Source organism: Haemorhous mexicanus, chromosome 5, assembly GCF_027477595.1.
Source record: "Haemorhous mexicanus isolate bHaeMex1 chromosome 5, bHaeMex1.pri, whole genome shotgun sequence".
Taxonomy (NCBI): domain Eukaryota; kingdom Metazoa; phylum Chordata; class Aves; order Passeriformes; family Fringillidae; genus Haemorhous; species Haemorhous mexicanus.
Window position 1 is genome coordinate 37482796 of NC_082345.1, and position 26967 is coordinate 37509762.

At 38.5% G+C, this 26967-nt stretch overlaps 1 protein-coding gene across 3 annotated transcripts in view; it reads right to left on the reverse strand.

The window, feature by feature from the left end:
* The window catches only part of SYT1 (synaptotagmin 1), a 332804-nt gene that overhangs the window by 40570 nt on the left and 265267 nt on the right, over window positions 1-26967 (reverse strand). For all 3 annotated transcript variants that reach the window (XM_059846865.1, XM_059846864.1, XM_059846866.1), the window contains one exon: window positions 11130-11247. In XM_059846865.1, the coding sequence (XP_059702848.1) occupies window positions 11130-11247 (118 nt within the window). The remainder of the gene's footprint in view (window positions 1-11129; window positions 11248-26967) is intronic.

The following is a 26967-nucleotide window of genomic DNA, read 5'->3' on the forward strand; positions in this document are numbered from 1 at the left end:
CATTTAACCTATCAGGATTCAAGTGTGCTGGAATTGTAAACAAAGAGCAAATACAGCAAACAGAATGTAAACAAGAAAAGCCAAAGTGCTTATCCTCCAAATGCTCTGCATAAAGCAAACCTTATGCAACAACAAAATGCTTGGGGACCACGCTCTTTGCTGAAGAAAGATGCTGGCAACCAATACAGAAAAAACCTGGTTTCTAAAATCTGGGTATAGCTTAAGATATTCAAGGAGAGGGAGAATGGAGTGATTTAGATTATTGGAATGATTGGAGCAGCTATCTAGATTTAAAAAAAAAATTCATTTCCTTTATACGGAGATCAAAAAGAAAAAGAAAACCCACCATATGACAAGAAAATGAGAATAGATTTAAATATGAATCAAAGCCTGTTTGTCACTGGATTTGCAATAAAATAAAATACTTCTCTTTTTCCTTCGTTCCCAAGGAAACACAGTGCAGGTAATAATTTTGTGTTCTTTGAGTGCAATTACCAGCCTGGTGACTGACTGCCCCCTTTCCATACCTTTTTAGCACATTGACCAGGATCACAGGCCTCTTGAAGACATTAAATTCCTGTAAGTTTTCTGAAAGCAGGCAGCCAGATGGAATACAGAAAGCCTACTAAGAATCTCTGTATGAGGTGAAAGCTCCAAGATGGTCTTACCTCTTATTACACACCAGAAAACAGACATGAGAAAGAGATACTATGGATGTTCAAACTGTGGAAAAAGTTTCAATTGAAGCACATATTTTATTAGACATCAGAATACCCAGTCACACTCTGAAATTAATGGAAATCACGCCTTGTAATTCCATTACTCACAAAACTGTATTTGAAATTACCAGAGGACTACTGCTGGTCTTGGGCTTTTGCCAGCTCTTAACGTAATAGAACATTCCACAACTGCAAAACTTCCCTCAAGGCTGAAAAGAAATCAAGTCACATCCTCTGCTACCTCATGGAACCTGAAGATGAGGGCCATAATACCTAAGCTCTATAGCAATGGGTATTTCATTTTATCACAGATGTATTAGTTACACAAAGGAAAGTATGCATTGGTATATGTGAAAGATGTGCTTGTCTGAGTAATTTCATTTATAAACAAATGACTGCCAATGCATTGTTGTGGATTCTCTTCTACTACTTCATTTGTTGTGTGAAGAACTAAAACCTTGATCAAAGAAATGCAGTCAATCCCCAGATTAGACAAAAGCAACATCTCTCTCACACTTGAGTCTATTTCTTGACTAATTCATGTCAAAGAACTCAATCAATGTAGGAAATCACTCACTGCCTATGCCACAGGGACTACCAGACACAAAACCTGAGCAGAGCATCAGATGAAAAGATTATTCTTATCAAGTGCTGGTTTCCTGACCAGAATCCAGACAGTAACTTCATGAAGTAGATGTTCCTCAGCAGTGGGGCAATACAAATAATCTCCAGGAACAGCTGAGCCAGTCCCTGATTTCCACCACCATCCAAGAAGCAGCTTGGCCCAAACCCCTTTAAGCTTGCTTAGCCCCAGTAAAACTTCTCTCACAAACACCTTTGCTCCCACAGCTTTCCAGATCTTCAACACCTTATTTCTAAATTAATGTGCACTTGTTTTAAATTAAATATTTTGCCCCATTATTTTTTTATCCATGAGGGAGCAGCCTGAATTAACTTAGCTTCCAACCAGCTGAAACAATCTGCAGCACAAGACTTGCTGATGCTGTCACATCCTTACATAAGCATTTCTTCACATCCCACATAGTCAGAGCTTCTGAACTTAAAAAACCCATTTTGTTGCGAGCTCTCACAACTGCTACTTTTAGCATCCCTCAGATGTTGATAAGCATGTGATGGTTGGCAACAGATACAGCTGAGTACTTCAACTCTGCTTCCTGGGACTTACTGCAGCAATGCATCCCCCCACAACAGCACTGGAATGAGACTGGCCCCAGAGCCAGGTGCGCGGCTAAGATTTCTGAAAAGGCTCAAAAAGAATTTAAGAAGCTTTTTTTTCTCACTAGGGCTCAATCAGGACATTATCATATTCACTTCACTGGAAAGGTGGATTTAACCTGCAGACCTGTAGATGCAAAGTGTCCTGTGATACCACTGGGAATCTGCAGAAGGAGAGCCCATGAACTGGGCTTGATAGCTGGGATTAAACAGAACCCCTTCCTTCTCTGACTTGAAGATGTTCCTACAAAGATGCTGCTGAGCTGCAGAGATTACATTTGGATCCCAAAATGCTCATACTTATAGGACAGGATTTAAATTTGGATCTGCCTAGTATAAGATCATGCATAGCTTTTATTAGATAATGCATAGCTTTATAATGTATATCTCTATCTTCATTTGATTTATGAAAAACTCAGACATGAGATATTACATTGAGATGGAATTCACAAAATCAGATCTTAAAAATCCCGTGTTCTGCTTTCACAAAAGAGGTAAAAAACAGAGGAACTTTGCAGTGGATGGGATTTTTTAATGACAGATTTCTTTTTAGGCATATTTGGTAAGAAAATGTCTATATATTATCCATTCTGCATTGGTCAATTGTATTGCATAACATTTGAAGATTGCAGTTAAATAAAGAAGGTTTTGTCTGTCAGTACATATGGTGGACAGGTGTTATCTCATCTTTGTTTTTGTCGTTCCTCAACTAGAGTTATATATTTTATTATTCAGTAATTATTTCATTAACATCTGATTTGATGGGATGCAACAAGAACCCCCTGCACGGAAATTACTTTGATTTAAACTGAGTAAAAAATGTTGCTATTTGTAAACTTGGGAGACAGCTGAGCAGAATTGAAAGGCATTCATGTGGGGAATGAGCAGCAGCATATTCATCAAGAGGACAGAAAAAAGACAACTTCATACACATGAGAGGACTAGAATCACTGCACTAATAACCACACAATGCCAGGAGTTGTTCCTTCCACATTACCAGTTTTACTATTTTATTGGTGATAGGTGCCTGAGTTGAGAGAAACACAGCCAGCTCCATCTTATCAACAAGGCTGGTATAACAGAGGAAGAAAACCCAGTTTTGGCTTCAAAACTAATCACACTGTTAAGGGAGTTAAAAAAAAAGAGACCAGATTCCTCTCTTCAGCTTTGTAAAATAAAGCACCTTAGGTGTCTTAAATCAGTATCTAAACAAAGGGCTTACTTGTGTAAATCCCTCATTCATACCCAGCCTTACCTTTCCCTTCCACACATCTGCAGATTTCACAGAAGTGACACATGCATGTTAATCATGCTAAAGACAGCCCTCATGAAGAAGGGATTGTGTTGACTTTCACAGCTAATAAACAAATGGACAAAAAGCCCCCCAAAACAATAGCCAGGAATAAAACCCAGATAATTTTCACTTCCATCCACATAATTCCTTCTTTACTGGGCATTTCTGGGCATTGCTTTTTCACCTTGTTGACAGGTAATCTCCAGTTAATCAAACTGCCCCCCCAGCCCATGACTGTCTCAAATAGAGCAAAGTGGCTCTAAAGCAGTGTGACCTGTGCTGAAAGGGAAAAGACAGGGCTCAAATGCTGGCCTTCCTACCTCATTGATAGCATCATGGAAGGGAGAGTGAGGAATTAAATATTTGGAAAGAGAACCCCATTGAAATTCCCATTACTCTTCTCAGAGAGACAAAAGGCACAATGAGAAAAACTGAATCTTGGCATCTCAATCTCAGCAACAAGATTTTACATCTCTTCTGTTACCTCAGGAGGGGTAATGGGACCTTTTTGGGGAGCTGCATCAACAGAAGACAGGGCAGGACTTGACTTTCACCTTTAGTTAGGTTTTGGAAAATAAACCTTGGAACTGGCAAGGGGAAAGCTTGTTTTTCATTTTGCCAAATAGCATCTTGCAGCTGCCATTGGAGAGCTTCACGTGCCAAATGTGCAAACAGATTTGAACAGCTATGACCCATAAAGGATCTATGTAAAGTAATGATTTCAACCAAGATCTATGAACACCTGTTTTCTTATCTCTCTTCTTATGCTGAAGCACATGCATTATCCACTGTCACAGACATTTTCAGCAGTGCACCAGGGGAAATGTGCAGTTACCTACTTAGTATACAACCCCTGCTCCTTTCAGGAGTAATCTGGGATCAAGGGTCTAATTTGTGAAATGTTTCTTTCCACTGACATGTGCACATAAAGGAGTTACACACTGGAAACAGGAGCAGGAGGTCTATAACAAGCAACTGCAAAACTAATTATTTTTCTACCCACATGGGATTAAACAAACAAAAGATGCATGTGGGACTTAAATTAATGTAAAAACTTTAAAACTATTTCTAGTTCTTCAGACAGTGCCACAAACTTTGGCAAATCCCAACTGCATCAATAGGGCTAACAAAACACTCATCATGCTGTCTTAAAAACCTTTATGACTTCACACTGTTGTGAAAAGGAAATAGCCTCATTTATACCTTCCTTACTTTCTCTACACTTATCTAAACTGTATTTATAAAGATGAAAAAGATATTTTCCTTTTTTAGTTTCTATTTTTTTTCTTAAAACCCATTTAAAAAAAAGTCAGCTGCAATTTTCAGAGAGTAAAAAAGAAATTAAATTTACTTGTAAGAGAACTGACTAATTTCCCTGAGGATTCTAGAATCTACCTACAGTACTTCTATATCCATTTTACAGCCACTCACATTGCTATGAAATTCTTGAGGAACTTGAAGACCTAAAGCATTAATTACTCATATGAAAATGAGACAATTAACACACACATCTTTACACTTGCTTTGGGACTGCACAACCAAATAAAAACTTACTATAATTTAATCAGGAAGAAACAGGCATACAAACACAAAATGCATTGTTTAGTTGTGGCTATTGAAATAAAAGAATAAGAAGTCTTCATATTCTTTGTTTTGGGGAAGGAAGTAGGAGGAAATCAATAGAAATGCCAAAAAATGATGACTATTGACTGGCACAGTCCAGCCAGCTGGGTGCTGACCACCTGTAGCTTTGGTCAGTGTCTACATGAAATAACCTTACCTTTCTCAAACCAAGAAGCTGTTCATACAGCTATTGAGCCAAGGCACTTTTTCAGCACAGTGATTGCCCTAAGGTTTCTTACAGCAATGCCCACAGGTTTAGTACAACTCTCTGAAAGAATGGTCTTGTTTTCCTCATTTTCCTCATAATAAAAAAAAGGGCACAACAATTTGACTTTGCTTCTTTGTATGAATCAACAAATTTGACTGTTCACCTAATACAATATAATGTTGTGTGCAATAGTTGTAGCATATGATGCAGAGGAAATTGTGGACTCACTACAAAATGGACAGTTACCTGACAATTTCCTCTTAAACCTTTCCAAAATGCCCTGAAATATGAGTCTGTGTATCCTATAGCATAGCTTCCATGATGAATACATTGTACTTTGGAAAATATGTTGATTTTGACACTTCCTTCTTCAACTTTTAAACTGAGGAAGAAGATGACTTGATGTCAAAGTCTTGATGAGTTGGAATTAAAAGAAACAACCACCTAATACCTTAACTGTTGAGGAAGGACCACTTCAGGCAACTGTCCACCTACTGCCCAGGGTTATGGAAGATGTCACCCACAAGAATGTTCTTTCAGTCAGGAGAGAAAGGTTTTAATGTGCTGGAGATTTGCTGACTGACGCCATCACCACTGTAGGAGCCCACAATGAATTGAGTGCAATGCTGTGTGACTGCTCTGGAGCGTGAGAGATGCACTGCTGCAGCATCTGCTGTTGGAAGTTCTGCTGCTGTAGTAGAGGAACTGACATGTTACACGATGTAGAAATCCTCCACACTAAGTAGAGACCTTAAAATATTTGTTGGTACCGATCTCTGCTGGATTCCTTAGGGTTAGGCTAGTTGAAAATACAGCTGTGGTGGTGGCTTATTGCTTATTTTTACTTTCACCTTTTAATAAGGCTGTTTTCTCTTCCCTCAATACTTGCTGAGCTATGCTTACAATAGGGCTTATAGCAAGACCATGACATTAATGGTGTATTTCTTGTCCCATAATATTGCACTCATGTTAGCCAGCTTTTAAGGTTTCTTATGTTTTCATGAAGTTATTAAAGTGAATGCCCTGACTGCATAATGAGCATTCACTTGGTCTTCAAAGAGCTGGTCTCTAAATAATTTTTAATTTCTCAATTCTTTTAACTAAGACATTGAACCAAGCCTTTTGAATGTGAATGCAATCTTTTGAATTGTAGAAAACTAGCTGTATTCCTGCTAGAGAAGCATTTGGTCCCCAGAGATGGTTCAGAGTATTTACTTGGCAGACACAACGGGGTGCTGTGTATTTTCTATTTATAACTCATAAATGCTGAGATTAGCTTCCACACATAATGGGCCCGATTATGGGCTGCTTTCTTTTCACAACTATATCCGCAGCTTTCTGCAGAAGGAAGAGCACATGGATCCAATGACAATCCTATTCTCCTTGCAGCTCTTTCTAAGCATTAATTTGCACTAAATAGTACAATTTAGAGTCTGCTACAGTATCTGTTACTTGGCAACAATTCCTAAACTCACTATCTGAGCCCATGCCAGCTAGGGCATCCACTCCCCATTGAAAACTGGGGAGTGGAGAGGCAGCAGTGCTGAGGACACAAGGGAAGGGTGTATTGCTCGCTTCTAGGATACATTCCTGGTAAATATACTCACTAAAAGCTAAGCATATTAAAATAATAAAAAAAGAGCAAAATCACATTACCTTTCAAAGATTTTTAGAAGGAATAAACCATACTGAAATTAATGCTGAAAAGTTGACAAGATGTATTAAGGCTTACACTTACTAAAGGCTGACTTCTTGATACAAACCAGTATTTCACCATAATATACAGAGCCACTGAAGTTCTTAAAAAACCCAAATCAAAAACAAAATAAAACACTTAAGCTGAAGGGCCTGAGTGGCCAAACCCCTTATGTTATCTTAAACAGTCTGTTTAAGAGCCAGCCCCAGCCACTCCCGAAGGGTTTAGAGGGAAAAATGCTTTTCAAGGTATTCAGGTAATTTATTTCAACAACTGGCTTAGTCAAAGCAGTGAAAGCTGATGGAAATTGATATGAAAGTTTTTTTATGTGAGGAACAATACTGAATACAAATGGAGGGTATGACTAAATAGATGGAAATCTATAGAACTGCTTGTGCAAACGTGTGTATGTGTTTCATATTTTCCCATGTAGTAAAAAGAAGCACCATATTTATCCCACAGACCACATTTAGCTACTACTCAAGTGCACTGAGGGTTACACAATCAATTTCACTTTAAAAATTAAAATTACAACTACAAATAAGATGAAAATGAATTTAGAATAAAGTTCCATACTTACTTAAATCTGTATCTGAAATCAGTATTACTTTGATTTAGATGAGTATGTCAGAGGGGAGCTGCAGATAATTCCTTCCTTTTCTGAAGCAGAAGGGATCATAAGCCTAATAAGTACCACAACTAACAGACAGCCATTGTGAACTGAGTGGCACTGGCGAGCTGCATTGTGCCCTTATCAAGGAATTAGTTGAACTATGTATCTAAGGACTGTTTGGAGAGATTAAACCCCAAACTGGTGTTGAAATCTTCCAATTCTGCAAGTCACCTAAATGAAATTTAAACAAAACATGGAGTAACTTGAGACTCTAAGCTCCCTGAAAGACCTAAGCTTCTAAGTCTCATAGACATTTTAGATGAAGTATGCTTATAAAGCCACCCAAGACCACCAAGTTCAGATTAAAAAAAAATTACTTTGTATCCTTAATTCCTACACATCACCTTCCAGATGTCAGATTCATTAGCAATGCATTGGAATAGAATTTAAATAATTACAGTGCCATTTTAGAATATGCATAATAGCTTGCCAGAGGCCCTTGCTCACCAGAAGTAATAATTTCCACTTGTTGCAGTGACTTGATGAGCTCAGGCTAAAAACTTTCATTGTCTGAGCCAGGGTTTGCTCTAGTCACAGCCTGAAGTTGAAATTAAGTTTAAGATCTGGGAGTTTATTACTCAGATGTGTGATATGGTTTTGTTACTGTAAGTCTAATGAATTTGATGATCAGTTTGTTGTCTTTTATTTTCTGTTTCCAAAGTAATTTATGCTTGGCTATTGACTGTTAATGAAATCTATGAAAAATGCTGGTGATGAATGCTTTTATAAAGCGTTTTTTATTTTTAAAGCAGCTGTAGTAACCATTAAGTATGATATAGATGCTGACTAGGAGGATTAAGCTGAGACCCTGTAAAAATGCCAGGAAAGGTAACACTCTCAATATACTTCAATCTCTCTTGCTTTGGGTACTTTTGTAACAGGGCTCTCTCTAACTGCAAAACATAAATATACATGTTAAAAGAAAATCAAGCACGTTTTTAAGCCAAATTGACCACAATTATGGATTTAATAAATTTATAGAGTGGTAGAAGTTCAGATGACTACTGAGCCACAGCGATTGGTTCTTTTTACTGGGGCTAAAGATAATGTAAATGCTGAAACCTCCCACATTGTTGAGGTGCAAAGGTATAGCAGATATTTACTAGCAGCAGTAATACTTGAGATGTGGAGAGAAGCAGCCAGAAGGAAGCCACAAAGTTGCCCACCACTGTGCTGTGAAAGCTTGTCAGTGCCCCCTGTGCAGGAGCCAGGGCCTTGCTCCTTCCCTCTGTGAGGCAGGGAAACTTCACAGAGACATAAAGGATGGGTGCAAGAGAAAAGCAGAACCTTTTCCAAACATCTTCGTTCTGCTTTACCAGCGTCTTCTCAAAAATAGGAAAGAATAATTAAAATATATATTCCAAGCTCAAAACAACAACAAAAAAGGTATTTTTTGCCTATTTCTGACCAATTTGTAAGATTTGTTTCCTCCATCTGTGTCAACTACAGCATTTTCACCTCTTGTTAATGGTGCTGTTGAATATATAGTTAACTCTCAGTTTGAGTTCACATTTGATTGTTAACCTTTTCCCACCTCCACTGTCATGCTAAATTTTCAGTTTTATAATATGAAAAGACATTTTAGTATCTAAAGAAAGTAACAAAACTAGGGAGAAATATTTGCTAATCAAGATAAAATCCTGTCACCTTCGTTAGCACTTAGAGAGTAGGTAATATTTAGTGTGAATAATGACAACAGAACCTCAGCTTGATTTCCAAAGTTGTTCCTGCATAATTTATTCAAAAGATAAATTCCCTAATGAAAGATTCTGGATCTACTTTAAACCAACATTATTTCATCTAAAATTACTGCCCCAGGAATACCACACTAACTGCCACTTATCACTGTCAGTGACTTTTGAATTCCTGCTACAACTATGGTATCCCATTGGGTTTGTTTGTCTCCAAGAGAACATGATGTTTCAGGTTTGGCATGGCCCTAAAAACAGAGAACAAAACCTCTCTTTCCCTAGAAATTTAAATGTTCTCTACGTGCCTCAGAACACAGATGAGATTAAGTCCTTTCATTTCCTCATAGGTATTTCCAACACAATGTACTATATTTTCCATCTGAAGTTTGTTGCTCTTCACTTCATTAGTGCATCCCCTGTCCCTCTCTTTCATTCCTTACAAGCTGAGTACCCATTATCTATCACATTTCTCACAAAGTCTGGAAAAGGATATAGATGCTCTGCCTGTCAGAGGTAACCTTCAGTCAAAAATCCCCACGCTTTGTCATTATGAGAATCTAATCTTTCATTAGGAAACCATTAGGAGCAAATGTGCTTATGAACATTAATTTGCAATTTGTTCATTATGAGTGTTAGGGAAACTATTAGTGGTGCGTCTTAATCAAGTGTCCATTGTGGAGGAGAAAAGGCCAGACTTTATTGAGTAACAGCTCCAACAACACTTGCATGTCCTTCACTTTTATGTCTGTTGCTGTGCAGAGGATGACTTCAGATGCAAGTAAAACAAAGATCAAAAAATAACTGGTTATTGACAGAAGACTTTGTTTCCCCACACTATAGCAAGGTCCTCCAGGTACTCATCAAGAGTGGTAAATAAAACCTTCAGAGTTGCTTTTTAGTAAGTTCCCATTTCTGTTTATTTTGCATAGAGCTATTACCTTGTGCTAAGATAATAAAAAAATAACAGCAAAACACTTTTTTTCTTGTCACTTAGTAAATCAAAATGAGAAATTACATCATCTATGTGTTAGTGGCTGCTGTAAAAGTTTTCAGTCCTAGAACTGTGCTGGAAATAGTCCCATTCTCAATGGTGGGTAGCAACTGTTTCTTCTAAACAGAAGGCAGACAAACAAAAATTCTCCTGGAAAGACCTCACCTTATAAAGCATCTTGTTATTTAATTTGGTCTCAGCTAATTGGCAATTTGTACAGTAATTTGTGTCCAAACTCCAGATGCAGCAGAGAACAGAAACCTACAGGGAGCTGCACCAGGTTGCTGGGACACAGCCCAGGTGCCTCCCTCAGAGGTGGCACACACCCTGTCACACACAGTGTGCACAGCCTCACCCCATGGAAAGGCTGCCAGGGCTGTTGGCAGGTACTGAGCAGGTTGGATGTACCAGCCTCACTGCCTACCACATGCACCAGACTGTCATTTTGATTTCTGCTGTGCACGCAAATGCACAGCACCTCTAACTCTGCAAGTGTAAGCAATCACACCTGAGCCCTTCAGATGCACAAACAATCTTCCTAGCACCTCAAACAGCAGTCAGCATGGCAACCTGTGGTGAGTTCCTCTATTACCTATTACCTGCAACAATATAGTGAAATGCTCACATTTTGTGAGATTAAAGAGACAATAGGAATTCTAGTCAGATTTTTTTTTCTCTGTCTGAATAGTCTGTATTTATCTCTAGGCAACAGGAGAGAAGGAAAGTACAGAGAGCTTGCACTGTCATCTGATCGTGTAACACTTCAGACCCTGTCTTGGAGTGGAATGCAATGTCTTGTGATTTTATTTTTTTTTTAAGCTAGAATTAGTTCTGATATACTCAGTCATGCCCTAACTTTCAAGAAAACATAAACCACATTTTTCAGACAGGGAGCAAGAGCCCTTACCTTCTCAGCCAAGAGACCTCCAACAGGAAACTAGTTGATTTTCTGCCTTTACAAGCTTGCAAAATCTTCAAGGAGATTTTCACACACATACCTGATAGTCCACCGACATCCATCTTCTTCAGGTTCTTTGCCTCCAGAATGACGACAGTCAGTTTGCCAGCAGTAGGCACGTAACGGAGGGAGAAGCAGATATCACCCAGCTTCTCTTGCTGTGAAGGCAAACAAGACATGATGTTTTACTTTAATGATTTTTTTTTACCTTTTGAAAAATGCAGTTTTGAAAGCCCCAGAGAAAATGAGCAGGATTACATCTCTGACTTGTACTGCTAAAGAAAACATTCAAATGAACAATATTGAGAAAACTACCACAAATTGTCCAGATTAAATCCTTGATAACTTCAAGCCTGTTGCAGCAACTATCCTGTATACAACCAAATAACAAGATATGTGCTGGCCAGAAAGTAAGTGATGCTTCTCACAATTTCACCCCGACAATAGGGGTCCCACAAATACTGTTTGCTCTTTAAACTAAAAGGCAGGATTTCTTTGTTTTCTTCTGGCTGCATTTCAGTGGAAATCTGTTAAGAAACATGCACACACAGCTACTAGGCTGTTTTCTGTGAAACAGTAATATGGATCTTTCTCATCACATTTTGCCACAAAAGCAGAAAGTATAAAAATCCCACAAAGTACAAAATATGCAGTATAAAAAAAAAGACTTGTCTCCTGTCTGTTGGAGAGGAAAAAACCAGGCAGACAGACCATGAAAGGACACAGTACATCCCTCCTCACATAAGGAATAGCTGGAAGGATTTGGTTTTGCCTTCCAGCCCATCATCTGAGATCCTGCCAAATGCAGCCTTTTGCAATTCATCGCTTATTATTTTCCTAACAGTCCTGGCAAAGAGGGAAAAGCTGAATGATGTTCAGAATTACAGGAACTTTGTTTTAAAAGGATGAATAAGAGATAGGAACTTGCAGATGAGAGAGGGAGGATATTGCTTATAAATGATGAGTTGGATGATCCAAGCTGCTTTCCTCCTTTCCTTCAATGCCCATGGTATCTCTAGGGGGGCTAACAAGGATGTTTTTGAGACAAGAAGGATGAGCTTACACTAAGCAGACCAATAAAATATTTCAGACAGCCTCGCTCCTCTTTCAAAGGCATTAGTTCTTACGGCATATGTCTACTTCCACAATTTATTCTGATAGTAGAGTATAAAATACATTTTTATGATCATATCTCTTTGCTTCCAGAGTTTTCTTAGACACAACTGAGAACAACTCACTCACATGCTCATGGATGTAGTGGATACTTCCTACAGAACAGACAGTCCACGTGCAAAACCTATAAAGTAACAGATTTTTATCTATAAAGTGACAGATTCTAAACTGATTATTTCAAGTTGGGACTGAAATCCAGGGATAGTAATAGATAGCTCCCTGCCAGACATCATCTCAGCAATCACCAGTGGTCAGGAAACATACAGACCAAGCCTAGTTACATGTAGTTAAGAAATGCTTAGAACAAACAAAATAGTTCATGATGTTAAATGCATGTACTGTACAAAAATAATGCTGTCAGAATGCACTTGTGCCAGTATCTTGAAAACTCATGGTGTCCTCCTCACCTCAAAAGAATATGGTAGAACTGGGACAGATTCCAAGAAAAGCAGCAGGAATAAGCAAGGATATGACACAGTTTCTGCAGAAGGAACATGTAAGCAGATAAGGACTCTTCAGGCTGCAAAGTGAGTAGCTGGGGAAGAGACCTCCATCTGACCCAGAAGAGCTAGAATGATGTTATTACCTTTTTCTAAAGGACTACAGAAATACACAAAAATTTTTTTACTCATATCTAGAACAACTCTAGATGTCTTTCAGAACATGGACTGCATTGGCTTGAAAGAATTTACTATTCCTGCCTGACTGCATATAGTGTCCTAAATCCCAGCACAGATTCAGATCATGAAAATACAGACTTCAGCCATGCAACCTGCATAGCTCATGCCTGGCTTTAGCTGATCTTTGAATGGCACAGTGACAGCAAAACATGTTCCTGTTCACCTGACATTTGGTTTTGCAAGTCCATATTGGATAGGGTAACAGTGAAGTTGATCTATCACTTGCAGGTTGTTCAGAACAAAAGAAATCAATCGCTTATTGATTTGTGTTATCATGATCACAGATCACCCAGCCACCTGGTGTTCTCCACAGACACTGCTCAATTACACTGCAGAGTTGGCTCAAATTTGCCTGTGCATTCATGGGGCTCTGTGAAGACTGAAGCAAGGTATATATGAAAGCTTCTATTAGTCCCTCCCTTAGAGATCTCTGTACTTACACATTACCCAATATTCAAGGGCTCTGCCTCATCTCCAGATTCATTAGGCAGAGCTTTACTTGTAGCAGCATAGGAACTTTTGTCCCCTTTTAAATCAATACCAAGCTTCTAATTGTTCTTTTCAGGGGATATCTGTAAGGGCTTTTTTAAGCTTTTGTTTGTTTCAATTTTTAGGTGGTTTTTTTTAATTTGTTTGGTCACTTTTTTTTTTTTTTTTTTTAGATCTTGTGTTGAGACAAGAGTGTGTTTAGAAAGCATAAAATAGTGTTAGGTTTTTGCCTCTGATCTGAGTGCATCAGCAGTAGCTGAAGGAAGTACTTTACACTCAACAGCTATTGCCACGGAGACCATCACCTCTCACCAGCATTCCTCTGTTTGTAATCATGTTATGCTTCTGTGCAAACACTGTAATTGTCTATAAAGAAGAGTAATTATAAGAGGGCATTTAATGCTTTTTTAGCCTCTTTTAATGTAATTTCAGCTACAGGAAACACAAAGAAGGCAGCATCACGCAAAGAGCCAGTTTTCCATAGATCACCAGGAAACCATGGGAAATGGCAGCAGATGATGGGCTAATTCCAGTGAAAAACGTGAAGTAAAAATGTAGGCACCTCATCAAATGCCTCCCGAATCAGGTTTAGCACTTCTTTTGTTGGTATGACAATCTGCATCAACTGCATTTCTACAACTTCTTGCAACCTTTTCTCTTTGCATGACTGCAACACTTTTTTTTTTTTTTTCTTAAAAATTCAAAAAGTATTTGTCAGGCAAAGCACTGGAAATGGCAGCACTGCAATGAAGCTAAAAATCCCAATCAATAGAGGTGTGGTTTGCAGGAGATAATTACAAACCCCTGCAGGGCTACACGGTACAGATGAGTGCTGCTGGTGTGGTGATTATCCCATGGAGATGCCTTATTGTTGTTATTAATTTCTTTCAGCCCTGTGTATAAATAATTTATGCTAGTAAATTACTTTGATCTCTGATGGCAACTGTACGTTAGTGTTAGAAACTTCCAGCTGGGAGTTTCACAGTCATTAACCTATTCATGGAATATGCTTACACACCAATCAAAAGATTCTCTCCATCTAAGCAACTTCATGACTTCATTACTTTTAAAGAGGATGCAATGGAGCAGAACATAAATGTCAGAGACAATGCTGCTAACACTTCTTCACCTTAGGAAAGGCTATTTTTAGTCCTGTTGAGAACCCAGACTTTTTAGAAATGACTCTTAAGTGGCTCCTGCCTGCTTTGTGCTTCTTCTCCTACTTGTCAGTAATCACGTTTGCCTCGACAGGACACTTTCCCAATGAGCTACAGAGAAAAATGTTTTTTGTGCAGATTACTTTCATTTGTACTGCAGAATCTCTAACAGACATATCTATGTCATTAATGTAAACATTCTCTACATTTTTGTGGTAGATATTATGAGAGAGTTGATGTTTGCAGTTCTCTTACTAAAACAATACCAAAATAACAAGCCACAGCACCATATGCTTTCCCCTAATTGGATATAAGACTCAAAACTAATTAGTATAGGAAGAATATAAACACAGTGAGGTGGGTTTCCAACTCTGGTACCTGGTTTTGATTGTGAATATTTGCATAAGCCTGAGAGAAATACAATATGATGTGATTTATGGGCAAAGACCCCAAACATCTTACCCTAATCAATATTCACAATGAAAGCTTGTAATGTTCACTGTTTAGTTTTCATAGCTACCAAAATGTTTTAAAACTCTGTGGAGAAAATAGGGACAGCATAACTGTGGATTGAGCTAAATTAGTGCCTTCCAAATTCAGGAAACCCAGGTAAAACTGTAATGACAGAATCTCTGGAATCTCAGAATCTCTCCAGTTCCCACACTGATGGACTTCATACAATTTTCAGGCCACCACATGCTGTCTGCACATGGAGATCTTGAATCCATTGAATTCCTTTCCTTGGCACGAAAGGCATGATTACAGTAAGTCTCAAAAGGTGCCACAACAATACTAGTGACAGAACCATGGATGCAGAAATTGATGACATAGACTGGTCCCAAGTTCAATTAAGCCACAGTAGCAAGCGGGTAGAATTAGCAACCTTTACACATAGCTGGAATTTAGAATTATGAAAGAATTGCTCCTCCATACCCATAGAGCAAACAGGGATCACACTGGGGAAGGGAAATCAAGCAAAAAAAAAAAAAAAAAAAGGTGCCCAACAAACCAGTAAACATGAAATTTTATTGCTGCCACAGCTGTCTGACATTACTAGTTTCAAAGACACTGCATTTTTGATAAATACATGGTTAAGGAACAAAGCAGAACATTTCAAACCTGCAATAGGTATCACCAGAAAGAAAAAATCTTTTCCTCTTATATTTGCAAATCAGGGTTGAGATGACCCCACAATATGAGGATGATTCTGCCACAAGTAGGCAAAGGAGTGGGAAGTGAGCAAAAAACTCCTAGTCCTCAGTTTGTAGAACCAGGCTAGAAATAGGTGGTGCAGCAGGGAAAGATAGGGAAAGGGAAGAAAAGCTGGAGCTAACATGTCAGCCCTTATGGCACGTTGGAGACTATCCCATGAATATGTATGCACACCAAGTACCATCGTACCCCGAAGTCTGTGCACTACTTTTGGGATAAAATACCAAGAGCAGAGAGGGGAGGCAGAGCTCTCCCAACCCTTTCAGGCAAAAGGCTTATTGCAGAAGAACCTGTTTCAGACTTGCAAAATGTTATCTATACATCCAGTCAATATAAACCTAAGGGCTTTAACAACTATACCATTAATCTGACAAGCACAGTAATTCCTTTGTTGTCTAAAAAAATTTCATGCCCATGAACACAGCAGCCAAGCTGGAAGTAAAAAAGTGCAAAAAGCCTCTGGAGAGAAGGCAGAGCCATCTTCATGATTGTACCTTTAAATAAAGGTTGCAACTTTAAATAAACTATTTTAAAACAATAAAATATGAACAGACAAGTGCCCTACATTCCTTGCTCTATGATCAGTCTGTGTTTTGTCTTACAAAATGGAAGTACAGAATGTCTGATCAAAAGTCTCTCTGTTTGCTTTTACTAACTTTTTCTTTTAGAAGAGTCTTCATAGATTACATTCCCTTTAAATGTGCACACTTGGCCACAAAAGGAAGCCCCTGATAATGTAACTGCAGTTACAAGACATCTAACACTTAAATCAAGCAGAAAAGTGAAATAGGTTATAGCATGAGACCTTGGAAGAAACAGAATTCTCAAGGCAAAGATCCATAGGGCTCGCTTTGGACCCTGTAGAAAAGGGACTAGCAGTGACAACAGGCTAAAGAAGACATGGCATGGAGACTGATATTAGGCAAAGAGAAAACAGAAATAGAAGTAAAGGTCCATGAGGCAAATTTTAAAAAGAAAAAGTTCTAGGGCAGACAGTAAAGGCCCATGAGTCAAATTTTAAAAGGGAGAAGTTCTAGGGCAGATAGAATACTCTTTCAAATGAAGTGAATTCATTAAAGGTATTGGGAGGTGGTATCTGTAGGCATACAGTCTATGCCTACATGCTATAAAGTATAAGTGAGAAAGAGCTAAAAGAAAGGCTTTAATTGCATATTGCTTTTGACTGATTTCCCTACCACAGTCCTACTCTGACTCTTTGTGTTGCAACCTTTTTTTTTTTTTTTTTTTGCCAGCACTATTTTTCACCTTTGCTTAAAAGGAACAGACCTATTCAGGGTCTTTCTCTGTAAAGAAAAAAATCTGCTTATTTCTCCTTCTTTCCCCCAGCCCCCTCAGAAGAGCACTACTTGAAATAGAAATTCGTGACACATCTCTGTCCTCTTACTGCAATATATATAAAAAGCAGTGGATTGCATTTCTTTTAACTGCCATAACTATGTAATATTCCCCAATATAATGGTAAATTGGACTTGAAAGCAGTTTGGGCAATAAATTTGAACCAATCAACATTATTAAAAAATTAACAAACTAGGTTTTGTCAGCTTCCTCCTTCTAGTCCACTTATTATATTTTTTAACTATTTAGAAAGAGTACTTCAATTACTGCTTTCTAAAAAGCAGAGAAAATGGAAAGAGAAAACACTGTTATTATTAGTAGAAAATGACACTTCACAGTCATCAGTTTAAAAGCATCACAATCAGATGCCTCTTGCAAAATGAGAAGTGCTGTGGCCGAAGGCAGCTGAAATCAAAGACTAGCCAAACTGCACTCTTTGATTTCCTGACAAGACACCATGCTGCCAAACACACCAAGTTCTTAATGAAACAAGGAGAAAATGAATTTGTTAAATAAATGAGCAAGGGGGGAATGAATGAAAAGAATCATATATGAACCTCATGGCCTGGTTTTCTGTAACTCTTTGCCTACCCACAAAAGCTTGCAGCTGGCTGCTCTGCTTTAAGGATTGCATGTCCCTCTGTTTTGCCACTTGGCTTCTCCTCAGCTCCTGCCTGATCATATTTCTAAATGTCACTCACGTCTATGCAGGCCAGAGCACAAAACAAAATTAATTTAACTGAATGGCACACTAATATTATTACTTTTGACAGCATGGAAAACTTATTAATTACAGTATGTCACAAGGCCAGTCTTCTAGAGAGTAGTTTAAGTACAACATTGAAAGGAAATGTAATACATTTGATTTCTTTTCTTGGCTTATCAGACATTGTGAGAAGTCAAATCACAAAGCTTTTCTCTAATTATTAGAATATTATATATGTACTGCAGTCACTCTACAGAAAGTCATTGTCCTCCTGTGATAGGGTAATAGGAAGCCACACTACAGTTCCCTTGCTTGACTTGAAATTTCCTGTAGTAAGAGCACCTTAATGCTCAGTTAATGTAGTGTCCAAGTGTGTCTTTAGTTTCCAAAGGTGACTGAATTAAAAGCTTTAGACTATGAACTGGAATTACAGCATACATCCAAAAATATACAGAATCAGTAAACAGTAAAGAATTGCAATTAAGAATCAAAGTAATTAGCAATTTCTTCCTTGTGAGATGTATGACTGCATGTGGTAGTGTATGAAAAACCTGGCATGAACACAGTCCTTGCTACAACAACCATCCATTATTGATTACTCCAAGACAGAAACAAGCTGATTTGAACAAACCAGGAAAAGTGGGAATGATTGGTATGATGGAATGACTAATCATCTATGGCTGCTGGTAACTACTGCTGAAATTCAGCAGCACCAGGGAAAGACTATCAGACAAAATCAGTGCTGCCATTACTGAAACCATATAGCATTATGTTTCTATTTATTCTGCAAAAACCATAAAGAGAAATTCAGTGGGATTTATGGAGTACCTTCACAGGCAGCCATCTTCTTCCCTTTCTTGAAACTTCAACAAACTACTAAGACCTACTACTAAGCCATTAAATAAATGTTGACTGATGCCCTTTCTCTCCTCTCTTGCTTGCTGCAGTACCAGTTCAGCTTTCATGTTCCTCCATAATATCCCCTAGCACTACCTCCAGCTCCCTTCCATGACCCCCATCACAAACCCCACACCACAGAGCAGCCTCCTCCAAAATCTTCTAAGCTGGCAGTTAGGAAAGAGGCAATACATTGTTTTAAAACTAGAAGCTTGCTGGCTAGCTAGGGGCAGGCCAAACAGCACACATGATGACCCACCACGTGCTCAAGGGCTTCCCTGAACAGGGCAAGAATCTGAGGATCCATCTTTGTTAAGACACTGCATTCCTTTACACACAGAAATTTTCTCACCTTGCTCTCCAACTTCCAGAGCAGCAGACAACACAAGTTTTGTACCAAAACCAGTTTGTGCCTTTATTTTCACATAAAGACAACTTAGCCACACCGAAAAACAAGGATTCCCACTGCACTGCAGCAGTGACCTTAAAAGGGTTGCACACTGAGGACTGGAACAGCAAGATGAAAAGGAACCAGATTTGCTAATGGGAAAACCACTGACAGCTGATAGGTGAAGACTTATAGCAAGACAGTTCTCCACCTGCAATTTATCAAGGTGAAGATTTTCTTTCATGTAAAATTTCACCCCAGCCAATATAAGATTTTTTTCCCATTCATTGCTTTTATGCTACAAGCACATGCAGGATTTCTTAGAAGTCCCTTTCTGTATCACTGTTTTTCGTTTAGAAAGTTTTATCACATTGTCCTATTTTTACTGATTTTTGTACTGAAGATTTTTCCAGAGCATCAGAATTGTCTAAACATGAGGTAGGGAAAAGCATATGCAGCTGGAAAAGAGGCAAGCTGAAAAGCTCAGAAAAGCTCCTGTTCTACTGCTCCCTAGTTTGAGGGAAGTCAGAAATATGTAAAATACTCTCTCAGATAATTTCAGTATTTTTGTCTTTGGTTCCACTTGAAATGAAGAAACTAATACATATCTCCTACTACAATGCCTTGTATTATATTTCTTAATTTCAGCATATTAAATATTTGTGTTCAGTTCAAGAATGAGGTCCTTCAAACCAGAGCTACATATTCAGATCTACTGACTTACCCATACCAGGCTTATATCCACTTCTTAAACTAAGCATTCAAACATTTATTTTTATGAAACTACTGAAAGATATTAAAGTGTTAGATAAATACATAGTGGCAAACTCCTCTTTGTTACTCTACTTCTCCTCACTATTTCACTTTGAAAAAGTCTCTTTAGGAAGACAAGGCAGCTCATCAAAGGTCATCATAGCAATCAGAACCACACACTCGACTGTATTAATCTCTTCAGTAAAGAGTTCATTGCAGTTAGCTAAAAATCTAGGACAGAAGACTGCACTTATCATAAGATCTCTGGCTCAATGATGTTCCTTTTTAATAAATTTTAGAACACAAGGGAAATAAGGCTAAAACAGTGCTAACATTTTACTTGTCTTACTCAGAAAAGGCCAAATAGGATAAAGGTGGTATCTATCAGTCATTTGTCTTTTATCAAACACAGATAAAACAAAAGAAGAATTCATAAAAGTTCTAATAATGTTGATTTAAATGATATAAAATATTAGGAATTTGCTGTCACATTTTTTTAGGGAAAAAAAAGGTCTTTTCAGCTAAAATCAGATTCCCTCTTGGGTAAGATTGGAAATTTGCTTGGAAGGAAGCATGCACATTTTTTTTTTCTTTTTTCCATTCAAGGTGTACTGCTGTTTTTATAGGTGGAGAAGATATTTTGTTGACAATGGAGGCAGGTAATACAACAGTAAATATTCATGCAACAGATTTGTCAGAAAGAAAGTGCTTAATCAATTACCTGTAACTAGCTACAAAGAGGACATTTTCATACAGCTGAAAGCAAATTTTCTACAGCCTAAGACAAAGAACTCCAGACTTTTTGTAAGTATCTTCTGAATCAGGAAAGGTATCTTAAAAAGCAATACCTCCTGCTGAGGATTCAGGGTCATAAGCTACAGACCATGAACTGCTAGTGCAATCAACAGTAGATATGATCAGAAGAGGCTGTGACTTGTCTGCCTGGCAAAGAAATAAAGTCTATGGCACACAGCTCTTGTGTACATAATTTTTTTTTAGATGCTGAAAATGACAAAGAAGGTAAAAAGTCACGACTCCTATTGGAAAAATGGAAACTTGATTTTGAAAAACATATAAGAATAATTTCTGCAGCTTTCTGAAAAGAGGATTGGACTTGATTACAGTGAGTAAGTAATGTAGAGAAGAGCAAGCATCATGTATTAAATTGCTTGAATTTACTGAAGAAGGGCATAACAAGAATCAGCAACAGAGTAGAATCCAGTAACATTCAAGTAACAAATAAAGTACACATTTTAAAGAGAGACAGAGTATTGCCAAAGCTATAAAATGATGTGTTATTTTCTTCATCTACTTCTGTCTTAAAATCAGAAACTTTCAAACTCTCTGGCTTTAAAGGCCCTCTAAGAGTTTTCCAGTGGAGGTGCAACGCTGCCTATAACAAACATTGCTGAGGGCTGAGAATCAAAGAGTTTCTAGCTCCTTGCTCCAAAACCAAGCAAGGTCTAATTTTCAAGCTTGTAAGGGGGTTTCCTTGTGCCACTTTCCTTCCAACTTGGCACTGGGACAACACTATTAGCTCCTGTTTCCTAGACTGAGTTCAATTACAGGACATTCTTTGTAATGTTCCTTGAAGACCTAGGAGTCCTCCAGATTCAGGGCAAATAATACCACCTAATTTAGAGAAATGTCTAAATTAATTGATAGGAACTAGCACTATTTCTAAAGAAAACAAAGGTTTTTTGAAATAGGAAACTTTTTGCAGGAAGAAAATGTTAATGTTTTCTAATATAAATGACCCACATGCCATAGAAAACTTGTCTGCTCTAAAAAATCACAGAAAATTAATGTTTGTCCTGATAATTAATGTGCAAATCTGAGCGAGTAAAACCACATTTCAGCATAATCCACTCCTAAATCTGGACTGGGCATTAACAGACAGGAGATGTCAGCTGCCGACCTCAGGGCACTCCCACAAAAATGAGCTGCTGCCAGCCTTGAAGCCGAGGCTCCACTCATCAACAAGAGGTCCTCCTGTAAATTTTCACAGTTACTGAAGAAGATATGGAAAAAGAGAGGTAAAATAGCTGGATTCCAGGCAACCAGAAATAATTTAAGTAGCACCTAATAGCAAGCATCCGATGGGAAGCCCGGGTGCTGCCTGCCCAAACACGGCACTGCGAAGCTGCAGAGCCATGCTCTAAAGCAAGCTGTAAACCCCACACAACAGTAATGGTACAGGGAATGACTTGAGGCAGAATTTTTTGGCAAGCTCTTTGGCTAAGAAGAAGACATTTGAACTCGAGGTCAGCCACAAGCGGAGAAAGGCAAAGAGAAGGGTTCTCAAATGCAGCTGCCTTTATCAGTGTTAGTGGATGTTGCAGTACCTCCCAATTCCATTCTGTTGTAGGCAAACACAGGGGGCTGACCAAACAGCAATAACACAACTTTTCACTCTCTCACTGCTAGTTAGGAAACTTCTATCTTTGACATTATTTCTGTAATTGTGATTGCAGACATAATTGTCAAGGAAAACATCTTGACCTCCATATGTCACTGGATTCAGTTTCAGGTACATGCTTCCCTCCAGCTTTAGGCCAGCAAGAAGCACATACAGAACAAATCTGGATCCAAAACAATCCATTGGAAATGGATTTCATCAGCGCACTGATGATGGTAACTCAAAGTGAGTTGTGTTCTGCTTTAATGACACAGCAGTAGTAATTCTGTTGCAGTGATCATACTCCAGCCCTCTACAGAAAAAAAAAAATCACACCCTGAAAAGTCTGCTAATGGCAGGGACAAAACAACTACAGTAGCCCTCCATCCCTCTAGTGAGCAAGCCAGCCAGACAGCCCCTGAATGCTTCTCTAGTTATGATGGTGACAATCACAAAGTAAGCTGCAGAAGACCACAGAAAAGGAGAGAAGTACCAGTGCACTAAACCTACCCTGCTGTGTTACCTGTAACACACTAACAACACATCAGCCACTGTGAGGGATTTCTTTGGCCTTTGGTAGAAGGCTGGCTTTTATGATACAACAAAACAGGAAACTGCAGGACTGAGTTCTCTCTGTCTGTCGTCCATTTAGCCTAGAAATAAGACTTGGAATACTTCCTAAATTCATGTACTCTCCCTCTCAAAACATTAGCATAAACTAAGTAAAAGTCTAATACCTCTGAACTGAACCTACAGTCTTATGTTCTGGATTCTAACTGTGATTAGGGCATTTTGTGCTAATTCCTGCCACAGGTACAATGCAAAGTGCTTCAGATACCAGTTTAAGCTCATTGTTGAACTAAAATGAAACACAACAGGCTCTGAAAAGAGGTTAAATGGTTACTATGGTAATCTCTGACATGGTGTAAATCAGTGTTTAAAAGGTGATAGAGGAAAAAAAATATAAAGAAAATGGCTAATCCCTTTCTTTTTGGACCACTATTCCTAAACCTTTGTCTCCCCTTTTCAAAAATACATCTTTCTCTGATGTTTCTGGAAACCAAAATCTTCTAGCTCTACATGGAGTGGGTACAACAAAGCAAAAAGATTGGAGTAGCATACATCCCCTCCTCAACCTTCTAGTGAGAATGCTGTTGTCATCTTTGTGAGACCTGCTCTTCTTTCATGACTGTAAAAATGCTGCTCTCTGCTCTGAAGGTCCTTCTAATGACACTGTATTTTGATACAGCTGCTTTACAGCTTCCCTCAGCTCCTGATCCTGGTTTATAACAGCAATCAGATAATGATTTGTCACTGTTGGTTTGGAAATGTAGGGGAGAAAGGGAAATAAGGTATTAGCCTGGACTACTGCAAAGCTTCTGCCTGGAATCCCAGTGAGGCCATTTCTGCCTCTGGATTATGCATTCACTGATGCTGGTAGTCAGAAAAATAAGTAAGTACATAAAAGTCCAGCTGGAGAACAATGCTGAACAATTTCAGATATAGCACGTTCTGTGGCCCTTTCACTCATCAGCTGGTCCTACAGATCCATTTGCAATCTTTGCATTTGCTCTTTACAGAGCTTTATACTTGGGAGTACTCCATAATTAAATCTGTATTTCCAGGAATTCCTTCTGCAGTTTCCATCCAAAATATCTCTTCATACTCTAGCTTCTGATGAGTTTGATCCCTTTCAGTAGCTTTCTCAAAACTCCATAAAAACACTATTCAGAACACTGCTTTCCAATTGCCATTGAATGTGGCTGTATCTTTGAACTTCAAAATATCTTCTGCTTGAGCAATAAAATCCCACACAGTAACATTAACATGTGGAGGCTGGGAATTTCCCACTCTTCCTTCCTTAGGCCTTGTAATTTTCTACAAGGTTCTTAGCAATATACTTTGTCTGAAACAAACATTATTATTATTTTGTGTATTACGGGTCATTAGATGCTTAGCACCAAGTGTAGGATCTACTATTTCAGCACAGTTTAACCTCAGGATGCCCTTCTGCACATGAAAGGAAAATGGTAATAAGAATGTTTCTGGCAAATAAGCAATACATGTTTTTCTGATCTCAGAATGAATACTGTCCAGGAACAGAAAGGCCCCAGAAGAGCCTGAATTCAACACTATCACTCAGCTTCTTCCTCTTATACCATCTTCTGTATTTGAATTTAATATCTGTAAAGCCAGACAGTTTGAGATGAATCAAGACAAGGTCCCTTTTGATTTCAAGTAAGCCAATTACATTATTTTTATTATAACACAAGAAAGTGACCTCCTAAGGCATCTCTTCCAGAGAGGGAGTCAAAAAGAGAATACTCAACAAAGTATATAGAGTGGGATTGCCAGCATTTTGAGTATGAAAGGTGAGAAAAGAAATGCATAATTCTAGTGAACTGAAAACAGAACCCCTACAGCTCCACTTGAATCATATTGTTTTTACCTTTAAAGTAATTTTAGCATCTTCAATTTCAAGATGAAAAACAACTGATTAGCTGCTGAAGAATTTTACAGCAGGCTTGCTTAAACTCAAACTTCCGAACCTCTGTTTTGCTCCCTATCTCAGTAGGAAATTCAGTTCCTTGGCAGGACAGATGCTGCACTTACAATGTTGAACAGGCATTCAACAATCTCTGTTTACTGCATAAACTCTTCACAAAACCTGAAAACTAAAAGCTCCTTAGATTTAACATTTTAAAGTTTTAATTGGGAGTAAGAAGAAGTGAACTTGAGAAGATGTAAACACCATGAAGAAAACACAGTGTTCCAATCTAACATGCAGTTAAATAAAGGAAATCTCACATTTTAAAATCTGTCTGACACTCTGACAGCATCTCCATAGGGATAACGATACTTTCTTTCGCAAAGCACTGGGCTATCTGAAAAGCTGTAAAAGAACTAAGTGTTATTACCAGCGATGGGCAAAGCCTATTAGATCATCTGTCCATTGCTCATGTAGCTATAACAGAAAATAACAGTGATTTGCTGCTGTAATTTGACAGTGACTTTTGTAAAAATGTCCTTTCCTCTTAGATCTCTGCAAGTTTCAGTTCCAGAGAGTCAATGAGCTGGGAGGCTCAGTAACTTTGTTGCAGTCTCAAACTTCTATGAAGTACACCAAGGTATTAAACACATGTTTCAGGCCCACTTTTCCACCTCCTTCCTTCACTTTTTACTTCTGGATAAGGCAGGAAAGAACAATCCTCTCAAACAGCACAGTCAAGGTTCACAGAACTCCTCTTTCCATCTGCAGAACGCCTCCCTCTCATCCATTTCCCAGGCAGCACCATGCATCTCTCCCACTGGGGGTTGTGCATCCCATAGGAGTGTGGTGTTTTCCACTAGACCTCCCACTCAGAAGCCTTGTATAAAATTTACCCATCATCACTCACTGTGGTATGAGCATGCATCCATCATGTAACCTAACCATGCTGGATGCCTGATCAGATAATGCAGGGAGTCTCATGCGATGGCAGCTGTGAAAGATCTGCAGAACTCTTGGTGCTGGATATCGTCAGGTCAACAAAGATCCTTCTCCTCATGATATAAGACTCTGCTTCTCCACTGCTTTCAAGGGAAAGAATTGTTTCTGCTCTTCCTTATATTCCCTAAAATTTCTTGGCATGTTTGCTGCAACCAGTTTTCAATTTAAGTGCCAATATAACAAAATGTCTGGAGGGAAATCAGCTGAAGTATTCAGAAGATGACTCTCAGTATGATTCACACCACTGTGAGCAAAGAAGAGGTCTGTCTGGCCTTCTGTACTGGAGTGATAACAGATATTGGATGCAGTGTGTACTCAGATAAAGTTAATAGCAACGACATCTGGTAGATGACAGAGAGGAGCAAACTCCTGTGATCTGCTTTTTAACACTCTGTGCCCAAACCATTATATGTCAGACTTGGTAAAAGTGAATAACCTTTCAGTATCTACCACTCCTCCCTCCCACGCTCTCAGTCAAATGAGACTGAAGGACTACTAGACACAGGGACAGCGGCTTTTAGATCCGGAAGGAAAAAAGGAAAAAAGATTGAAGGTATGCAGCTCATTAGCAGTAGCCTCCTCAATATTTAGCAGTCATTGCACATTCCCAAAGCCCTCTCACAGTCATAACAAATGCTCCACACAAAGGCTTGTACCTTCAAAGCACTTCACCAACATAAATATATTAATAAGACCTTTCCCAGAAGAGAATGCAGTGTCAGAGAGATGTCATTCAAGTGACTAGGCTGTGAGAGATGGAGCTTACATTATTTCATTAAACCTTCACCCTCCGTCTTCAATTTTAAGCCCATTTAAAAAAAAGGACAGAATGTACAGTGGAGCTTTATGAGCAAAAAGAAGAGTAACTGCTTGTAAAATTGTTTTGCCCCCTATGATTGAAGTGGTAATTAAGTTGTAATTCTGTGATGTGCATCAACTGAATGTGACATAACTAAAACTGAGATTTTTATAACCACTTTGACTGATGCCACCTAGATAGTTCTTTTAAAGTGACTAGTGACAACTGCCACTGATGCACTTCGGTATACATCTTGTCTAGGGGTCATAATTAAAACATTAAGGATACTTTGGCAACTTATACTTAATTTCAAACTTATACTTAATTTCATATTTAGAATTGTAGTTAGCACTAGATTGCTGAGAACTGACAAACTTGCC